The 16,911-nt window shown below is 38.7% G+C and overlaps 1 protein-coding gene across 5 annotated transcripts in view; it reads right to left on the reverse strand.

The window, feature by feature from the left end:
• The window catches only part of plat (plasminogen activator, tissue), a 28,792-nt gene that overhangs the window by 1,337 nt on the left and 10,544 nt on the right, over positions 1-16,911 (reverse strand). For 2 of the 5 annotated variants that reach the window (XM_057831081.1, XM_057831080.1), the window contains exons 2-12: positions 15,532-15,621; positions 12,945-12,987; positions 12,575-12,709; positions 9,219-9,329; positions 7,980-8,154; positions 4,995-5,086; positions 4,733-4,907; positions 4,563-4,648; positions 3,463-3,537; positions 3,172-3,376; positions 2,959-3,095 (exon numbers count right to left, since the gene is read on the reverse strand). In XM_057831081.1, coding sequence (XP_057687064.1) covers positions 2,959-3,095; positions 3,172-3,376; positions 3,463-3,537; positions 4,563-4,648; positions 4,733-4,907; positions 4,995-5,086; positions 7,980-8,154; positions 9,219-9,329; positions 12,575-12,709; positions 12,945-12,987; positions 15,532-15,588 — 1,291 coding nt within the window. In that variant the 5' untranslated portion in view covers positions 15,589-15,621. Of the gene's footprint in view, positions 1-2,958; positions 3,096-3,171; positions 3,377-3,462; positions 3,538-4,562; positions 4,649-4,732; positions 4,908-4,994; positions 5,087-7,979; positions 8,155-9,218; positions 9,330-12,574; positions 12,710-12,866; positions 12,988-15,531; positions 15,622-16,911 lie in introns of all 5 variants that reach the window. The other 3 variants (XM_057831079.1, XM_057831078.1, XM_057831082.1) reach the window with 2 other exon arrangements.

Genomic DNA, 16,911 nt, shown 5'->3' on the forward strand with positions numbered 1-16,911 from the left:
TACGTTTTACTTTTACTTGCGTAAATTTGTGAAGAACAAACGCTACTCTTACTCAGCTACTTTGGGCTACACTAGACTTGGTCAGAAGTCCTATGATTACGCCGGCCTCTTCAATCAAGTGGCGTCTTTAAAAGCACCGTGAAACATAAACTATTTGACATAAAGCACTGCCATTAAACATTACCCGAAATCTCTGATTTCAACCTCCCTCTCAGTATTTATTTGGCACCGATAGACCACGGAACATCGGAGATATGATCATTTTAATTTCATAGTACGAAATGGTTTTTCCACTAGAGCGCACTCGTGCACTTTGGACAAGTGATGTTTCATTTCTGTAGACTTTTCTAATCGGAATTTGACGATATTTGTGTATTTATTTGGCCTAATGTGGTCATGAAGAAGTTATAGTGCAGTATAATAAAAATTATTCATATAGATGATGTGCTAAGGAAAAAAATATACCATTATTATTTTTTTTTCAATCAGGCATTATAATCAGTTACATACAATGTTACTCATTGCTTGACTATTTTAGTCATCAAATATTGTTTTACTTGTACGTGAGTAAATCTTTGGCTGACTACTTTAACTTCCGTAATATTATTTTGAAATAACGGTACTCTTAATTGAGTAAATTTTTTCTGCTACTTTACCCACCATTGCCCATTGCACTTTAGCACAATCCTGTGAGCAGATTTATACTACAATTAAAACAAAGTGCTAAGGATGTAATAATTAATCGATCTGGAGTAAATGAGCCGCGCATGATCAAATCAAAGTCGAATATCATCGATAAAAACCGTCTTTTAAATATGCCGTTTTGTTAAGAATGTTTTTGGTAAATGGTCAAATGTCCAAAATGTTTCAGCAGCGAAATTGTTAAAAAAAAAAAAAAAAAAATCCAGATTAACTTGTATGTTTAATTCCTTTTGGTGAAATATAAATGATTGTGTTAAATGTGTACATTATATCACATTAAATCCATTGAAAGCCCTCGAATTTAATCGAATCGTGGTAGATGTTGTAATATCAGCAAATATCGTCTAGTTGTCAGAAACATCAATATCATCATATCATCATGGAATTTGTGATTTACAACACTAGTTCGTGCCACACATACAGTGGGACAAATAAGTATTTAGTCAACCATCAATTGTGCAAGTTCTCCTACTTGAAAAGATTAGAGAGGCCTGTAATTGTCAACATGGGTAAACCTCAACCATGAGAGACAGAATGTGGGGGAAAAAAAACAGAAAATCACATTGTTTGATTTTTATAGAATTTTTTTCCAAATTAGAGTGGAAAATAAGTATTTGGTCACCTACAAACAAGCAAGATTTCTGGCTGTCAAAGACGTCTAACTTCTCCTAACGAGGTCTAACGAGGCTCCACTCGTTACCTGTATTAGTGGCACCTGTTTTAACCATTATCGGTATAAAAGACACCTTTCAACAACCTCAGTCAGTCACACTCCAAACTCCACTATGGCCAAGACCAAAGAGCTGTCGAAGGACACCAGAGGCAAAATTGTAGACCTGCACCAGGCTGGGAAGACTGAATCTGCGATAGGTAAAACGCTTGGTGTAAAGAAATCAACTGTGGGAGCAATTATTAGAAAATGGAAGACATACAAGACCACTGATAATCTCCCTCGATCTGGGGCTCCACGCAAGATCTCACCCCGTGGCGTCAAAATGATAACAAGAACGGTGAGCAAAAATCCCAGAACCACATGGGGGCACCTAGTGAATGATGTACAGAGAACTGGGACCACAGTAACAAAGGCTACTATCAGTGGCACAATGCGCCACCAGGGACTCAAATCCTGCACCACCAGACGTGTCCCCCTGCTGAAGCCAGTACACGTCCCGGCCCGTCTGCGGTTCGCTAGAGAGCGTTTGGAGATCCAGAAGAGGACTGGGAGAATGTGTTATGGTTAGATGAAACTAAAATAGAACTTTTTGGTAGAAACACAGGCTCTCGTGTTTGGAGGAGAAAGAATACTGACTTGCATCCGAACAACATCATACCCATTGTGAAGCATGGGGGTGGAAACATCATGCTTTGGGGCTGTTTTTCTGCAAAGGGACCAGGACGACTGATCATTGAAAAGGAAAGAATAAATGAGGCAATGTATCGAGAGATTTTGAGCGAAAATCTCCTTCCATCAGCAAGGGCATTGAAGATGAGACGTGGCATGGTCTTTCAGCATGACAATGATCCCAAACACACAGCCAGGGAAACAAAGGAGTGGCTTCGTAAGAAGCATTTCAAGGTCCTGGAGTGGCCTAGCCAGTCTCCAGATCTCAACCCTGATCTGTGGAGGGCCTTGAAAGTCCGTGTTGCCCAACAACAGCCCCAAAACATCATTGCTCTAGAGGAGATCTGCATGGAGAAATGGGCCAAAATACCAGCAACAGTGTGTGAAAAGCTTGTGAAGAGTTACAGAAAAACGTTTGGCCTCCGTTATTGCCAAAAAAGGGTACATAACAAAGTATTGAGATGAACTTTTGGTATTGACCAAATACTTATTTTCCACCATGATTTGCAAATAAATTCTTTAAAAATCAAACAATGTGATTTTCTGTTTTTTTTCCCCACATTCTGTCTCTCATGGTTGAGGTTTACCCATGTTGACAATTACAGGCCTCTCCAATATTTTCAAGTGGGAGAACTTGTACAATTAGTGGTTGACTAAATACTTATTTGCCCCACTGTATGTGTGGCACGAACTAGTGCTGTAAATCACAAATTCCATGATGGTATGTACACAAACAAGCACACTTGGAAAATACAATTGTGAGTTAACTCACTGGCTGCCATTGACAGTGAGGGACTTCCAGTCTATTTGAACAGGGAGACCTGGCATTGCCAGTTCAAATGGACTGCCTGTTTCTCCCCGTCCATTGCAGCCGATGAGTGACCTCACTGGTAAAATATATCAGATGTACCCACCTATGTCATTGTCAAATGTCTCTTTGTCAAACTTCTCATGGATCCAGTACTTGTCAACTTTAAAAATCTGCTCACTGCTTGAATTTTGTTTGCGAAACGTCCTGCCCAGGATGACCTGCAACTTTGAGGGCTTATCCCTGTACCAATGAGAACACATGTTACAGTCGTGCATGCTAAATGGCATGTGTCGGATAGGTGAGTGCTCATACTTACGTGACCTCGAAGCAGTGTGCCGCAGACAGAACCCAACAGGAGTCAATCAGAATCCCTCCGCAGCGGTGGAAGTGTTTGCGCAGACGAGCCTGATAAACGTTAATGGCGGCCTGCCAAGGCTGCTCCGTGATGTCGCTCTCCCGGCCTCCGAACATGCGGAAAGTTGGTTGGCTCAGGGTGTTTTCCAAACGCTGACCGCACGTACCTGACGAGAGGATGAAGGTTTCCTAAGATGATACTTCAAACAACACAAACTGACTACAGATTGACCGAGTCATCCTGAAGTCATACCTCGGTTGTTGTTTGTTGTTATGGGGCCCCGGGGCCCCAGCGGGGAGTTGGCTTGCTGGGCGGGTGGACGTGTCGCTGATAAAGTAGGGAACAGTTGGAGCAATTTTAAAAAGTGAAACAACAGAGGAGAATTGAGTTTCTTGTTATTTGAGAATTTGTCAAACTTAACTTGACCACCAGAGGGTAGTGTTGCGCAATATCAATTGAAATTATCATAATTGCACTCTGAAAAAAAGTTTCTTGACAGTAAAAACAATGTAACAACCAACCCAATTCTCCCTTCATATGGATTCATGAAACAGACATGTCATGCATCTGTCCATTTTCAAAAGTGCACATTGTTAACAGGTGAGCCGAGTCTGATCACTAGCCAATCCCGATTCTAGATATAACAACAGTATCACTGAAAATACCTCAGATTGTTTCTTTGACTACTTTGGCTTTCACTGAACTGCTGCTTTATAATTGTTGTTTTTATCTCTAAATTGTTTCGAGCTCATTATGTTGTATTACATTGCCCGTATGGTTCACGTTGGAATTTGATCTGTTTTCAACTGTCTTTTGGTTTGGTAGGGTTCCCTGTAGTTCTGCACTGCTTGCGCTTGTGCTTCCTTGCGCTTGAGTCCACATTGCCTTATTCCTCATCCTCGCTTCCTCACACTTAACATCACTTTGTGTCAGTTGTTTTTAAAGTGCTCGATAGATTTAAAATAAAATGAAGTTGAGTCGAGTCAAGTCAGCATTTTTTGAGATGGTGAATTTTGGGCGGCTATTAGTGTGACCCTTGTAAGGATAAGTGCAAGAGTAAATAATTAATTTTAGCTGTAATCAATCATCAAAACTAAACTTTAGAAGGTAAAATTCAATTTTCTCAGTAATAATCCATCTATTACAAAAATGAGCATCTCAGATTTTAGCGTAATCACTTAAATTTCATGCTTGAATATTAATGAAATTCTAATGACTGATTTTGCTCATGATACGTTGATACATTGATTAAATTAGAATATGTTGTTCTGGTAGTTGTTGAATATGTAATCTATTGATATTTTTTAGGATCACCCTTCATATTGAACCAATAGCATACTGGAAAAACTCACTGCATTTAGGTACATCACAGAGTTCCCAGGTCAGCTGCAGGTTCTTGTAGGTGTGACACCACGGGCCTTCATCGCCATCAGGATTCCTTTTGGATCAAAAGCAGATACAATCTGAAACCTGATAGTTTACACGATTCAATCATATGTTGTCAGCCTCCCGGCTTTCGTACCTGCAGTAGCTGTGGCTACCCAGTCCCACTTCGACAGCGTCAGATCGCCACGCGTTATTGTACTTGTGTGTGACGAGCGGAGAGTCCCACGGGACACAGCGGCTCCCACTTTTTGTGACGGACTCGGTGCCCCGGTAGGTCAGACCGATTCCTCTCATGCATTCTTCATATTTATCTGATGCAAATCAGATAGAGAAGTACACTTGGGTTAAATGATGTCCTTGTCTGCTCCACAGTGTAGTGTCTTAATGTTAAGTTTTACCATCTGAACACTTGGGCAAGGAACAGAATTCCCAGTTGATTTGAGTGCCTTTGTAAGTGTAACACCAAGGGGCACTGTCTTGGTCAGGGTTTCTAAGAGGAGAAAAGATCATCTGTGAGTTTTATCAGCCAGAAATCTTAATTTGTTACAATAGTTCAATCAAAAAATGTTATTTGTTATGGTAATCATGATTATGGTTCACAGTCAGGGCCAGCCCTGGATGACTAGTTGCCCAAGGCCAGTACTTCTCAAATAACGTAGCGCGCCCCTGGCACATGTGACATCAGGAATCTATTTTTTTGCCGTACTAAAATAAAGTGCAATTGCACATCCACTCAGTGGGTGGCAGTGGCGCTCTCATATTCAGAGTGTGCACAGTATTTTTGAACCAAACAAGAGCACCAAGCAAAGAGCACTGGAGATATGAAGAACTAAGACGAGGAAATATAACGAAGCGTATGTAGCTTTTGGCTTTGACTTTCAATACGATGGGAAAGAACGGTCTGTTTACTTTGTCTAAAAAGGTTTACAGCGGACAACAGGAAGCCTAATCAATTAAGACGTCACCAATCATCCCACATTTTGTTTCGCAGTGTTACATCAGTAAACCAGCGAGCATGCTTAGCATCATATAAGGTGGCATACCACGTTACTGAGTGCAAAATAACACCACACGACAGCAAAGGAGCTGATACTGCCTGCAGTAAAAACAAAAACCGTCCCTCTTTCCAATGACACTGTCGTTTTTGTTCTATTAATTTTTTAGGGGGGGTCAAATTGTTTGGCATATTGTCCTCATGCGTTAATGTTGCTAATCAATTTGAATTCAAAATTATATATTGATTTTATTCATTTTTCAGTGTTAAATCAAAAAATGTAACTTGATTGTAGTTTTACAGTTTGGATGTGACTTTTTTTTTTAATTCAAGCAAATTGATGCACTTGGTCTTTTCTGTTACAAACAAAAGAAAGTTAACAAAGTTACACTTTCTTTAATATTATAAAGGACACAATGTTATGCAGAGGTGTATTTATAATAATAATTTTATAGACAAATAATACTATTTATATTGGTGGCCGAGAGTTGGGGGGGGGGGCGCGAAACGTACACGTCTTCCTGGGGGGGGCATAAAAGAAAATAATTCAAAAGCATTGCCCAAGGCGAAAGTGTAGCTAAAAGCACAACTTTTCACAACTTAAAGGGTGTACTTCCATCACTGTTTATGGTTCACTTGGAATGAGTGATTGAAGGCTTCGCCCCGTGTATTAAAGTCCCATTTAAAGTGCTTGTTTTCTTTCACCTCCTTTTGTCACTTTCTTATAGCAGGCCTTAAGGGCTTGGACCCTTCCGTATTACAAGTCTTAAATGTCGTATTACAGCAACAGAAGTGAGGAATTCATTTATCACTGGTGGTAGCCGCTATCACAGTGAAATGATAAGCAAGCCTTCCCCACATCTTCCAATGTCAACAAAAGCGCAAGGAGCAAATCAAGACGTACGGGATGCGTAGCATTAGTGTTTATTTTCCGCCAAAGCAATTTGATGGCCCCTCCACTAGATACCGCCCTAGGCAACCGCCTACCTCGCCTATGCTGAGAGCCGGCTCTGCTTACATTTAGCAGAACTCAGAATTCATTGTGTCAAGAAACAGAATATAATGGAATAAAATATTGTATAAGAAAGGACTTTATTATATAATTTAAGTAACGATTAGATTCGTGAAAAGTATTTCCTATGTTCAATACATACTGTATTTTTAGTTTGAGTTTCACTACTTGTGGAATTTCAATAATGAAGCTTTACTTAACTTTATCAAAATTATTGAGAGGCAACATTTTAAAAAATCAATTGAAAAAAAGCATTTAAAATACGTTTTAAAGGATGTTGTCAATAAATTTATCACATTAGCGTATGTTTTTTGACTCATTGAATGCAATTGACGTCCAACCCATTTTAACTGGGAGGAGTGGCAGTGTTCATTCATCCTACCAGTTAAAAAGAATTGGACATCTGTCGCCGTCACTAGCACTGAAACACAATCATCTGTTGCCAATTTTCTTAGTTAAAATGGATTGGACCTCTATATTGCTGTCACTGACACCCAATTAATTAATGTTATACAGTGATCCCTCGCTACTTTGCGCTTCAAACTTCGCGCCCTCAGTCCATCGCGGATTTTTTTTTCATTCATTCATTCATTCATTTTCCATGCCGCTTTTCCTCACAAGGGTCGCGGAGGTGCTTAAAATAATAAAATACAAAAAATAAAATACAGATGAGCTGTCCTGAGCGAATCAAGTAGTTTCACTCTCGATCCCTCCCTCCCTCCTTCTCCCTGCTCTTTGTTCATCAGGCAGTGCACGTGCACTGGATTTGCTTACTAAAGTTAACGATGACTGACAGATGAATGTGTTTGATCTTGCCAAAGTCAAAAACTTCAAAAGCGCCGCATGCATCAATCATCGCTTAACGTGTTAAACAGTAGCAGTGGCAACTCATTATGTGTAAGAGAGCAGCTCGAGCTGATTTCAGTACACTCAATGAAGCATTTAACAATGCCAAGCATTTTTCTACTACTTTATTCTTGTTTTAAAATAATTCGGTGGGACGGTACCATGTTTAACACTCATCAAAATTATTACATTTGAAGTGCTTAAAAACACATTTATTAAAAAATATATATATAGATTTTATTTTAATTATACTTTGGGGAGGAAAAGTCTTATTTGTATCTCTTTCCAATGCTAAATCTGAATAAATACATTGCACACAAAAAAATTATAATAATCTTTTCTTTTTTTTTTCTGTGCGCTACTTGGGGGTTCTGGTCCCCATTAACCGCGAAAACCGACGGATCAATTTATTGAGGTTCCAATGTCCATATAATCTTCACTTTGTTTGTTTTTTCTTATTAAAGAGGCTCAAAATCTTACAAACATCATTAAAAGAATAATCCTTTCTTGCTTTATGTGCTGCTCACAAACCTGCAAAAATTATGGTTGCCCAGTCCAAGGCTGCTGGCGTCTACTTTCCTGGCAGTGAACTTCTTTCCCCTGAGCGCCGTGGAGTTCCAGTTGATGCACTCTGCTCCCGACTTGCTGATACTCCATGTGCCACGATAGGCGTCGCCGTTCCCCACAACGCACTTCTCTTTGGTGTCTGGAAGCACAATAGCTCGCTGATTAGACATGACAATGCCCTCCATCATTGTTCACACTAATATCTTGCTAACAGCTTATCTCATTCATTTATTCTGACCAAATGAAGCCTATTTCCTGTTGCAGAACACTTCTTCACAGCATCTGAATGTTATCGCACTGACATTACTTCCTTATTGCACGACAAATGGAACTTAATTGAACACGTTTCCAATCTAAACAGACTGGTGATTGCTGCCTTAACTCATTCATTGCCACTGATGATCGTACACAAACCATTTAAACTGGGAGGGTTGGCAGTGAATGATAAATAGCAGCCATTGTGGAGGCGCTTCCAATGCTTTTTCTTAAGGTGTTAAACCTGCAACGTTTCCTTATTGGATTTTTACAAGTGGAATTATAAGGAAAAACAATCCCACTTATAGAGTCGGACCTTCGTTAAGGTCATCTTTGGCTGTCTGCAACGACTTATGTACAGTGTGCGTAATTGTTCCGCTGAGAGGGTGCGGTGTCTAACTGTCGCAGAAAGAATTCATCAGAAATAATAACATTCATACATCAGAGCTCTTTGCGTGGTTTGTTGATGTTTGTTTTTACAATCATAAATCTAAACGTCTTTGAATACACATTTTAAGTAATTCATGAGAGACTGGGCTAGACTACGTAATCCCAGTCCTTCGTTTTGAGGGATTTTAGGCAATTGTATGCTTTCAACTTTGTGGGGACAATTTTTTAGTTCCAGCATGACTGCACCACATTGCACATGCAGACATAAACAAATTCACTCATCATGAACAATAGAGTGGAGGCTTCCGACACAAGTACCTTTATTTACTTGACTTTTTTTTTTTTTTTTTGGGGGGGGGGGTTGAAGTGTCATTAATACAAACGCGCCTACAAACTTCATATAATCTGGCAACCAGCAATTTACATTGGTTTCCTTGCCATGGAAGGACAATATCAATTGGTAATGGTAGAAATTTGTGATACAAGTAAAGGCATTACTGTATAACTTAATTTTTCAAATTTTATTTTATTGAGGCTTTATTTTTTTTGCGTACTTACTGATCTCACACTGGGACCCACTGAAACCTGGAGGGCACTGACAAATGTAGTCCGAAGAGTAGACGGCCTCCTTGCACGTCCCTCCATTGTAGCAATGAGAAATGTAGCAGTCTGGAAGGGACAAAAAAAAAAAAAAAAAAAAAAAAAAAGCATGTTAGATGGACCGCGTATCTCTATATGAAAAGCCATTCAAAAATATAAACAGATATAACTGGAGTCGTTGAAAATGGAAGGACAAATAAGAGACACACAAAAGACAAAACTTGTTGAATCTCAACATTCTGAATTTAAACAGGGGAGGTTGCCTATTTTTCAGGCATATTGTATAATTCTAAAGCAAATTCAAGTAACAATTACACTTTGAGTTGATTTGTGAAAGCTATATATTTCATACTCTAAACTTGTCTTTGTACATGACTGTCTCAAATGGCTGGAAATTGGACCTTGTTTCTTTAAGAACTCCCCCTATCCCCACAAGGTTTTCTTTCATTTCCATAGTCCAGGCATTTCTTAGGGGCAGATTACACGACAACAGCAACGGGGTGACAACACAAAAACTTTTCCAGAAAGCCCTATTGTTTAAACGGTGATGGTGTTTCGGAGGACAGGAAAGCAAAAATTACAAAACGCCTTACGCCTTATTCAATATAAGTGGATAATGCGAACATACATAACACCTATAGAACTAAACAGATATAATAAAAACATTCCTGATACCTACTTAAAATGTACAAGAGAAAAAAGTACCCTATTTCTCTGTGTATGGCAATGCGGAGAAGTTAAGAAATTTTGGCACGAGTTAAAAAAGATGTTGGAGGAAGTGATTTTAAAAGACAAGCCATTCGGACCATTTTTTTTTGTTGGGACTGTTTCCAGAAGAACATAATTTTACCAAACATGAACAGACACTTATCAATCTTGGTTTAACAATGGCTAAGAAATGCATTGCACTGGTATGTAAATTGAATTATGGACCTTCTTCCAAACAGTGGATGAATCAGATGTTGTCAGTAATGCCTCTAGAACGCATGACATACATTTTGAAGGGCAAACAAGACTTTTGAGGACATGTGGACACCTTTTATGAGTTATGTCAAAAAGAGGAAACTAATCAAATTGTGAACTGTGATTCTGTGTTGTGGAGGATAAAAGGGGAAGAAGGAGGAGGAAAAAAAAAAAAAGAGGTGAAGCTGGAGCTTAATGATGGTTGAGGAACAACTGTTTGCTTTTTTTTTTGTTAGGTTTTTTGTGTTCTGGTGTCTTTTTTGTTTGTTTATTTGTTTGTTTGTTGTTTTGTTGAATTAACATTGCACGTTGCACGTTGTTCTGTCGTATGTCAGGCAATGGTTGGGTTAACATTGTTTTATAGTTGATGAACGAATGTTGACAAATAGTTGATTTTTGATTGACCGGGAAATATGATTGAAAAGTCATCGAATAATGGATGAGCGGGAGTTATTGTCAAAAAATAGTTGTGTTCATGATTGACCGGGAAGACAGCGAATCACCTCAAACGAACTCCACTGGAAACGCCGTATTTAAAGGTAAGCTTGTTGCTTTTTTTCAGAGCCTTTATCAGCAATGATGTCTTACGGTAGAATGAACCACATTTGTCATCAAAGTTGTATATAAAACAGTTTGCCTGACACAACGTGACAAAGTTGCCGAAATTGTAAGAAACGGTGCATTTGCTGTGACTGGCATACAAGTGAAGACCTACTTAGCCTGGATGTTAGCTAAGTAGAACATAGTTCAGGCAAGTGTAATTCTTTTTCCAATTAAAGTGCTAAAATCACAAGAAATTACACGACTTGAGCTTCGTCTAAATTAATTAATTGGACACCTATACAGTGCAGTCATTTTTCCATCGTAGCTAGCTAACTAGCTAGCTCAGTTCCCACATGTCGCCCCAATTTGGTTTGAGATTGGTTGAGAAACTCACTTCACCACAAAATACTGAAGTATGTTAAATTAACCTATGATACCTGCTTGAATTCCTTGATATGAATTAACTGTGAATGCTGTTTTGTTTGTATTCTTCATATTCACTGAAGAGGCAGATGGGGAATATGCATTCGCTGCTGTTGTGCAGAAGTGGCTATGGGGCTATGCTATACCCCAGACCGTGTTGGTAACAAAGGGTCGCAGCAAACCTCATCAGACTGAGGAGGAGGCTTAAGTTTGAAATAAGTTGGTGATTCAATTAAAAATCATTTGAAACCATGCCAAGTTTTTTTTATATTTGTCAAACATTGGTGATATGCTCAGAAAACCACTTCTACTGTGTTTAGAACCAGGGAATGACCATATAGCATGAATGAAAGCGAAAAAATAAAGTGACATTTGCATGCAACACTCTTTAATTGTTACAAGCACATGACTTCCATGGCATTCGATGGGTGTCAATGCATTTTAACTGGGAGGGATCAGTCAGTTCAACTGTGCATAATGATACAGTGGCTTAAAATAATATCACACTTGGTTTATCATCACTTAACAGCCGTGGCGGAAAAAATGTTTCATACAATTGCCAGTCAGGTTCTCTATTTATTATTGCAAGAGGTCTAAGTGGAGTATAATACCCACCGCGAGCTGAGCGCCTGTAGCCTGAGCTCACAAGTTGGCTGGCTACATTGTGGTTAGGAATTGTCTGAGGGAAAAGCGACCGACCATAAGTCACCGAATTCGTCAATTGGGGGGCGCACCGGGCCCGCACAATGTCAGACTAAACTTTGCTCGCAGAAATTTGACAGCGGCTACAAGCAAGGCAAAATTAAAAAAAGATTGTTAGAGATATTTGCAGCAAGTTAGTTTTGAAGTTAAAGACACACAGAGAGGAAGAACCATGAGTAGGCTAATTTGTTAAAACCACTCAATAGGCCATGTGTGTCCCAATCTTTGGCTTTTTTGCACATGTCTACTAGATTTGAAGGCAATTTTTTAGTCATTCGCATCCATCCATCCAAACATGTTTCCAGTGTTTAAAATTTGGATTTTAGTTACTTGTTTTATTTGGTCACTATGTAATCATACGAGGGTATTTTGACAAAATAAATGAACATCCAGAAAGCCTTCATTACAACCTGTAATTTGAGATATTACATAATGTTTTTGTCAAAAAGTGTACTCACTTGACGTGATGTGCTTTTTTGGATGTTCATTTTTCACCTTACTGAAAATACTATTTCATCCTAGTTTACCTATACAGAGCACTCATTAAACTCATTTGGCTGCCAATTATGTATGGTGCTAGGCATCCAATCCATTTTGACTGTTCCTGTACAAGTTTTTGTACAGTACTTGTTGGATAACTTTGATGTGAAAGTATATTGGTGATAATAGTATTTAGCACTCACTGATGACGGGCACAATGTGACAAAGTTCTCGTCCTCTTAACGCACAACGGCAATACTCCACACGCTGTCCCTTCCATCGCAGCCAAGTGTCCCCATAAATATGGACGGCTGATGTCGTATCATCCACACAACGTACTGAGAAAACACACACATACAGTATATGCAAACAATCAGCCAATGAGACTAGAAGATTACAAATCGGGATTGTGACGTGAGAGGAACAAAAGAATCTGAGGTTAGGGTGATGATGTTATGAGAAAAAACATCAAAGAAAAAGAATGGCTGGGCTCACGGGAGGTGTCAAAGGAAGATGAAGGCTTCTGGACATGAACAATGAAAAGTGCCCTCCTGGTCATCCACTCAGGCTCACCTCGGTAAAAGCGAGTTCCTCTCTTGGAGCGAAGCAGCTCTGCCTGCAAAAGCACAACAATGCACAAATATTGGTTTGTACTCAGGATTGGTTGTTAGCATTTTTTTCAAGTAGTGCTGTAAAGATTACTCAATTAAATTGAGTAATTGATTCGTTTAACTCTGGGGTCAGCAAACCGTGGCTCTAGAGCCGCATGTGGCTCTTTAGCGCTGCCTTAGTGTCTCTATGGAGCTTTTTCAAAAATGTTTGAAAATGGAAAAAAATGGGGGAGGGAAACGGAGGTGGGTAGTTAGTAACACGTTACATGTACTCTGTTACATTTACTTGAGTAAGTTTTTGAGAAAAATGTACTAAGAGTAGTTTTACTGAGCCATACTTTTTACTTTTACTTGAGTAGATTTGTGGGAAAAAACACTACTCTTACTCCACTACTTAGGGCTACACAAGACTTGTTACATTTTACCATTTTATTCTACATAGTACTTTTTTTTTGCTAACAATGCTATTGCCCAAAGTAGCGCGACTAATTTCACAAATGAGATGTCACAACAATAATCACATGACTTCATGACACCAATCAGATGCAAGCTTTCCGTTCTGTGATCACGCAAGCCTGTTGAGTCATGCGTCTTTATAGCACTGTAACAAATGAAGAATTTGACATACAGCGCTGCCCTCAACATGAATCAAAAGCGCGGATTTAAAACTCTCTCCCAGTTTTTTTTTTGTTACCGATTGACCACGGAAAACCGGAGATATGATCCTTTTAATTTCATAATAGTAACTATGAAGGAACTACATTATTTGCTATTTAAACTAGGCACTATTTTCTCCACTAGAGGGCAGGGCACTCGTGCTTTTTGGACTAATAATGCTTCATTACTGGGGGGTTTTTCTCTCTTTAATGCAATCTCTCTAATGTGGTTATGTAATGGGTTATTGTACAGTATTATTATTATAGCAGTTCATATAGATAAGTCTTTGCTGAGAGAAAATAAAATACCATTATTTTTAAAAAAAAAAAACTCAAACGCAGTTACTCAAAATGTTACTCATTACGCGAGTATTCTTTTCACTGGATACTTTGTTACTTGTACTTGAGTAAATTTTTTGGATGACTACTTTTATTCCTACTTGAGTAATATTATTTTGAAGTAACACTACTCTTACTTGAGTACAAGTTTTGGCTATTCTCTACCCACCTCTGGAGGGGAATATATTTTTTGTTTCGATATGGTTTCTGTTGGAGGACCAACATGACACAAATCCCCCAGAGGTTGTGGGTTCGATTCTCTGCCTTGATGAACTCGCCTAGGTATCCTTGAGCAAGATACTGAACTCCACGTTGCTCCTGGTGCCGCGTCACCAGTAGGTAGATGGCAATGTAGTGTAAAGCGCTTTGAGCGCCTTGAAAGGTGGAAAACCTATACAATTATAACACCATTTACAAACATTCTTCTATTTCATTAATATTGTAATGAAGTTAAACTAGAGGCAGCATTGTACAACAGTTGTCACGTGGTGCATCATTCTCTGTAGGATGCACTGCAGGGAAAATAAACCTTTATTCATGAAGGCTTATTATGTATTTAAGCCAATTTAGTCATTTTGATGGTAGGCTAACATAGCTAATATAGATACATACAGCATATGTGTTGCCTTCATTATGAGGCTTATATAAATTACATTTTTTGCAGCTCCGGACTTATTTCTTTTTTGTTATTTTTGGTCCAGTATGGCTCTTTCAACATTTTGATTTGTCGACCCCTGGTTTAACTAGAGTGGCTTTGTAATGGTTTGCTTTGAAAGTCTTGTCCAGTATTTAGTTTTATTGATTTGGGTTTTTAATCTCCGATTGTTTTGTGTTAGGTATCTGTCTTAATGTCGTACATGTGTTTGTGTTACAGCTTTACAAAAAAATCAAAATGTGGAAAAAGTGAAGGAAGTTATGTACAAGTAGAACTTCTAAGAACCATAACTTGTCTTGTTTGCTGCCTGTCTAGCTAAATAACGTCATATTTAGTGAGAACAGAACAGACATATTAAAATGATCTATAAACTGTGGTCGTCCCCCCCCCCCAAAAAACACATAAAAAGTAGCAAATCAATAAATGGTTGTTGTTTAATACATTGCCATAGTTTTCAGAAAATATTATTTCACTTAGATGCTCATTTTTTACATACCGTTTTACCCTTTACGTCTATTTATAAAGCCTATTTCTAAGTGCATTTTTTTGCTCTTGTGAAATGAAAGTGCTATTCTGTAGAGTTTGAAGAAACATTCAATTGTTTTATTTTGTATTTGCATTTAATGCTCTTTTGGAAAGTGCAATCTTGGCGCCAATGGATGTGCAGGTCAAAATATACTGGTATGTTATTACAAGCATAAACTTGTTTCTATGTTTTACATCTCCTAAAATTATTCTGCAATGCATTAAATGTTTTGTTATCCAATTACTCAGTTAATCAATAGATTAATAGATTATTTTAAAAATCTATAGCTGCAGCCCTTGTTTCAAGGTAAGGTTAGAGTCAAAAAGAGTTAAAAATGAAAACTAACCAATAATATCTTGTTATTTTTACTTACACTGTCCGCTAGGTAGCAGTAAAGAGCAAACAGGACCAATAAAAGTATTCTGCTCATGACCTTAGAAGTTCTTTGGAGCTCTTCTGTTCTCTGCAAACACAAAGCGGAATTGCATTAGATGAACCACATTTAGCTTAGACCAGAAGTGGGTTGAGTAGCCAAACATTTTACCCAAGTAAGAGTAGCATTACCTCCAAATAATATTACTCAAGTAAAAGTAGTCATCCAGAAAAAATTACTCATCTACCAGTAAAAAAGGTTTTTGGTGAAAAGAGTACTCAAGTAATGAGCAACAATGTGAGTAAATGCCTGCAACGTCTGATATTTTTTCAAAAAAATGTTTTCTCTCTCAGCACAATCTCATCTATATCAGTGTTTTTCAACCGGTGTGCCGCGGCACACTAATGTGCCGTGAGAGATCGTCAGGTGTGCCGTGAGAAGTTATCCAATATCGCATTTTTTTATTTTTTTCGTCATCGGGCGGAATTTGTAACAGTCACCTCCTTAAATGGTGTTCCTCCCGACATCCACCACGCAGTGGTGTTGCTTTATTTACATTGAATATGTTCTTCTTCTGTTGCTGCTTACTTTTATGTTGTTTTATGTTGAGTTCTGCAAACGTGTGTGTGCGAACCGCTGAGCTCCCGAGTGACAAGTGGTCAAGGTGGATTTATTATTATTTTTTTGTGAATAAATGTGCATAAGTGGAAGCTACTCCCCTTTTCGTTACTTTTATGCACGCATCCTACTTACCACGCGTTACAAGTTGCAGTAGGAAAGGAGTAGGTAGAAGCCTACGGTCATGTGCAAATGAGCAATGTATTGCTCGTGTCGCGTTCAAGAACTGCTCAGATTTTTAGCCATCTGCTACCTTGCTGTCCTCGAAAATGTGGACACCAGCATGTCTACTGTACATCATTTGATTAGAGTCGTCAAGTGTCAATATACACGGAAGTGTCCTTTCCATTTCATCCATATTTGAGACCGTCAGTCCTCCCCCTGTGTTTTATTCCAACACATTGTTGAGGAGAGCAAGGTAGCTGATGGCTAAAAATCCGAGCGGTTCTTGAACGTGACGCGAGCAGTTGCATTTGCTCTCGTTTCAAACCAAGTCGATTGACTATTTTGTCCATGAAAACACAGAGAGAAAAAAAGGCAACTTTTTTGAGAAACACTACAAAGGTAAATCAGAACGCCCTCAAAGCCAGTTACGTTGTTGCTAAACTTGTTGCTGAATCCTGCAAAGCCATTGTCAGTGAGATGCTTGCGATTAAAGACATTTCTAACATCCCCGTCAGACAATTCTGAGCTTTTCAAGCCTAACTGCTATAAAAAATAAAAACAGAGAGAGACTAAGAGCTGTTGACAAAGATTCCTGCA

This window comes from Corythoichthys intestinalis, chromosome 3 (genome assembly GCF_030265065.1).
Source record: "Corythoichthys intestinalis isolate RoL2023-P3 chromosome 3, ASM3026506v1, whole genome shotgun sequence".
Classification (NCBI taxonomy): Eukaryota; Metazoa; Chordata; class Actinopteri; order Syngnathiformes; family Syngnathidae; genus Corythoichthys; species Corythoichthys intestinalis.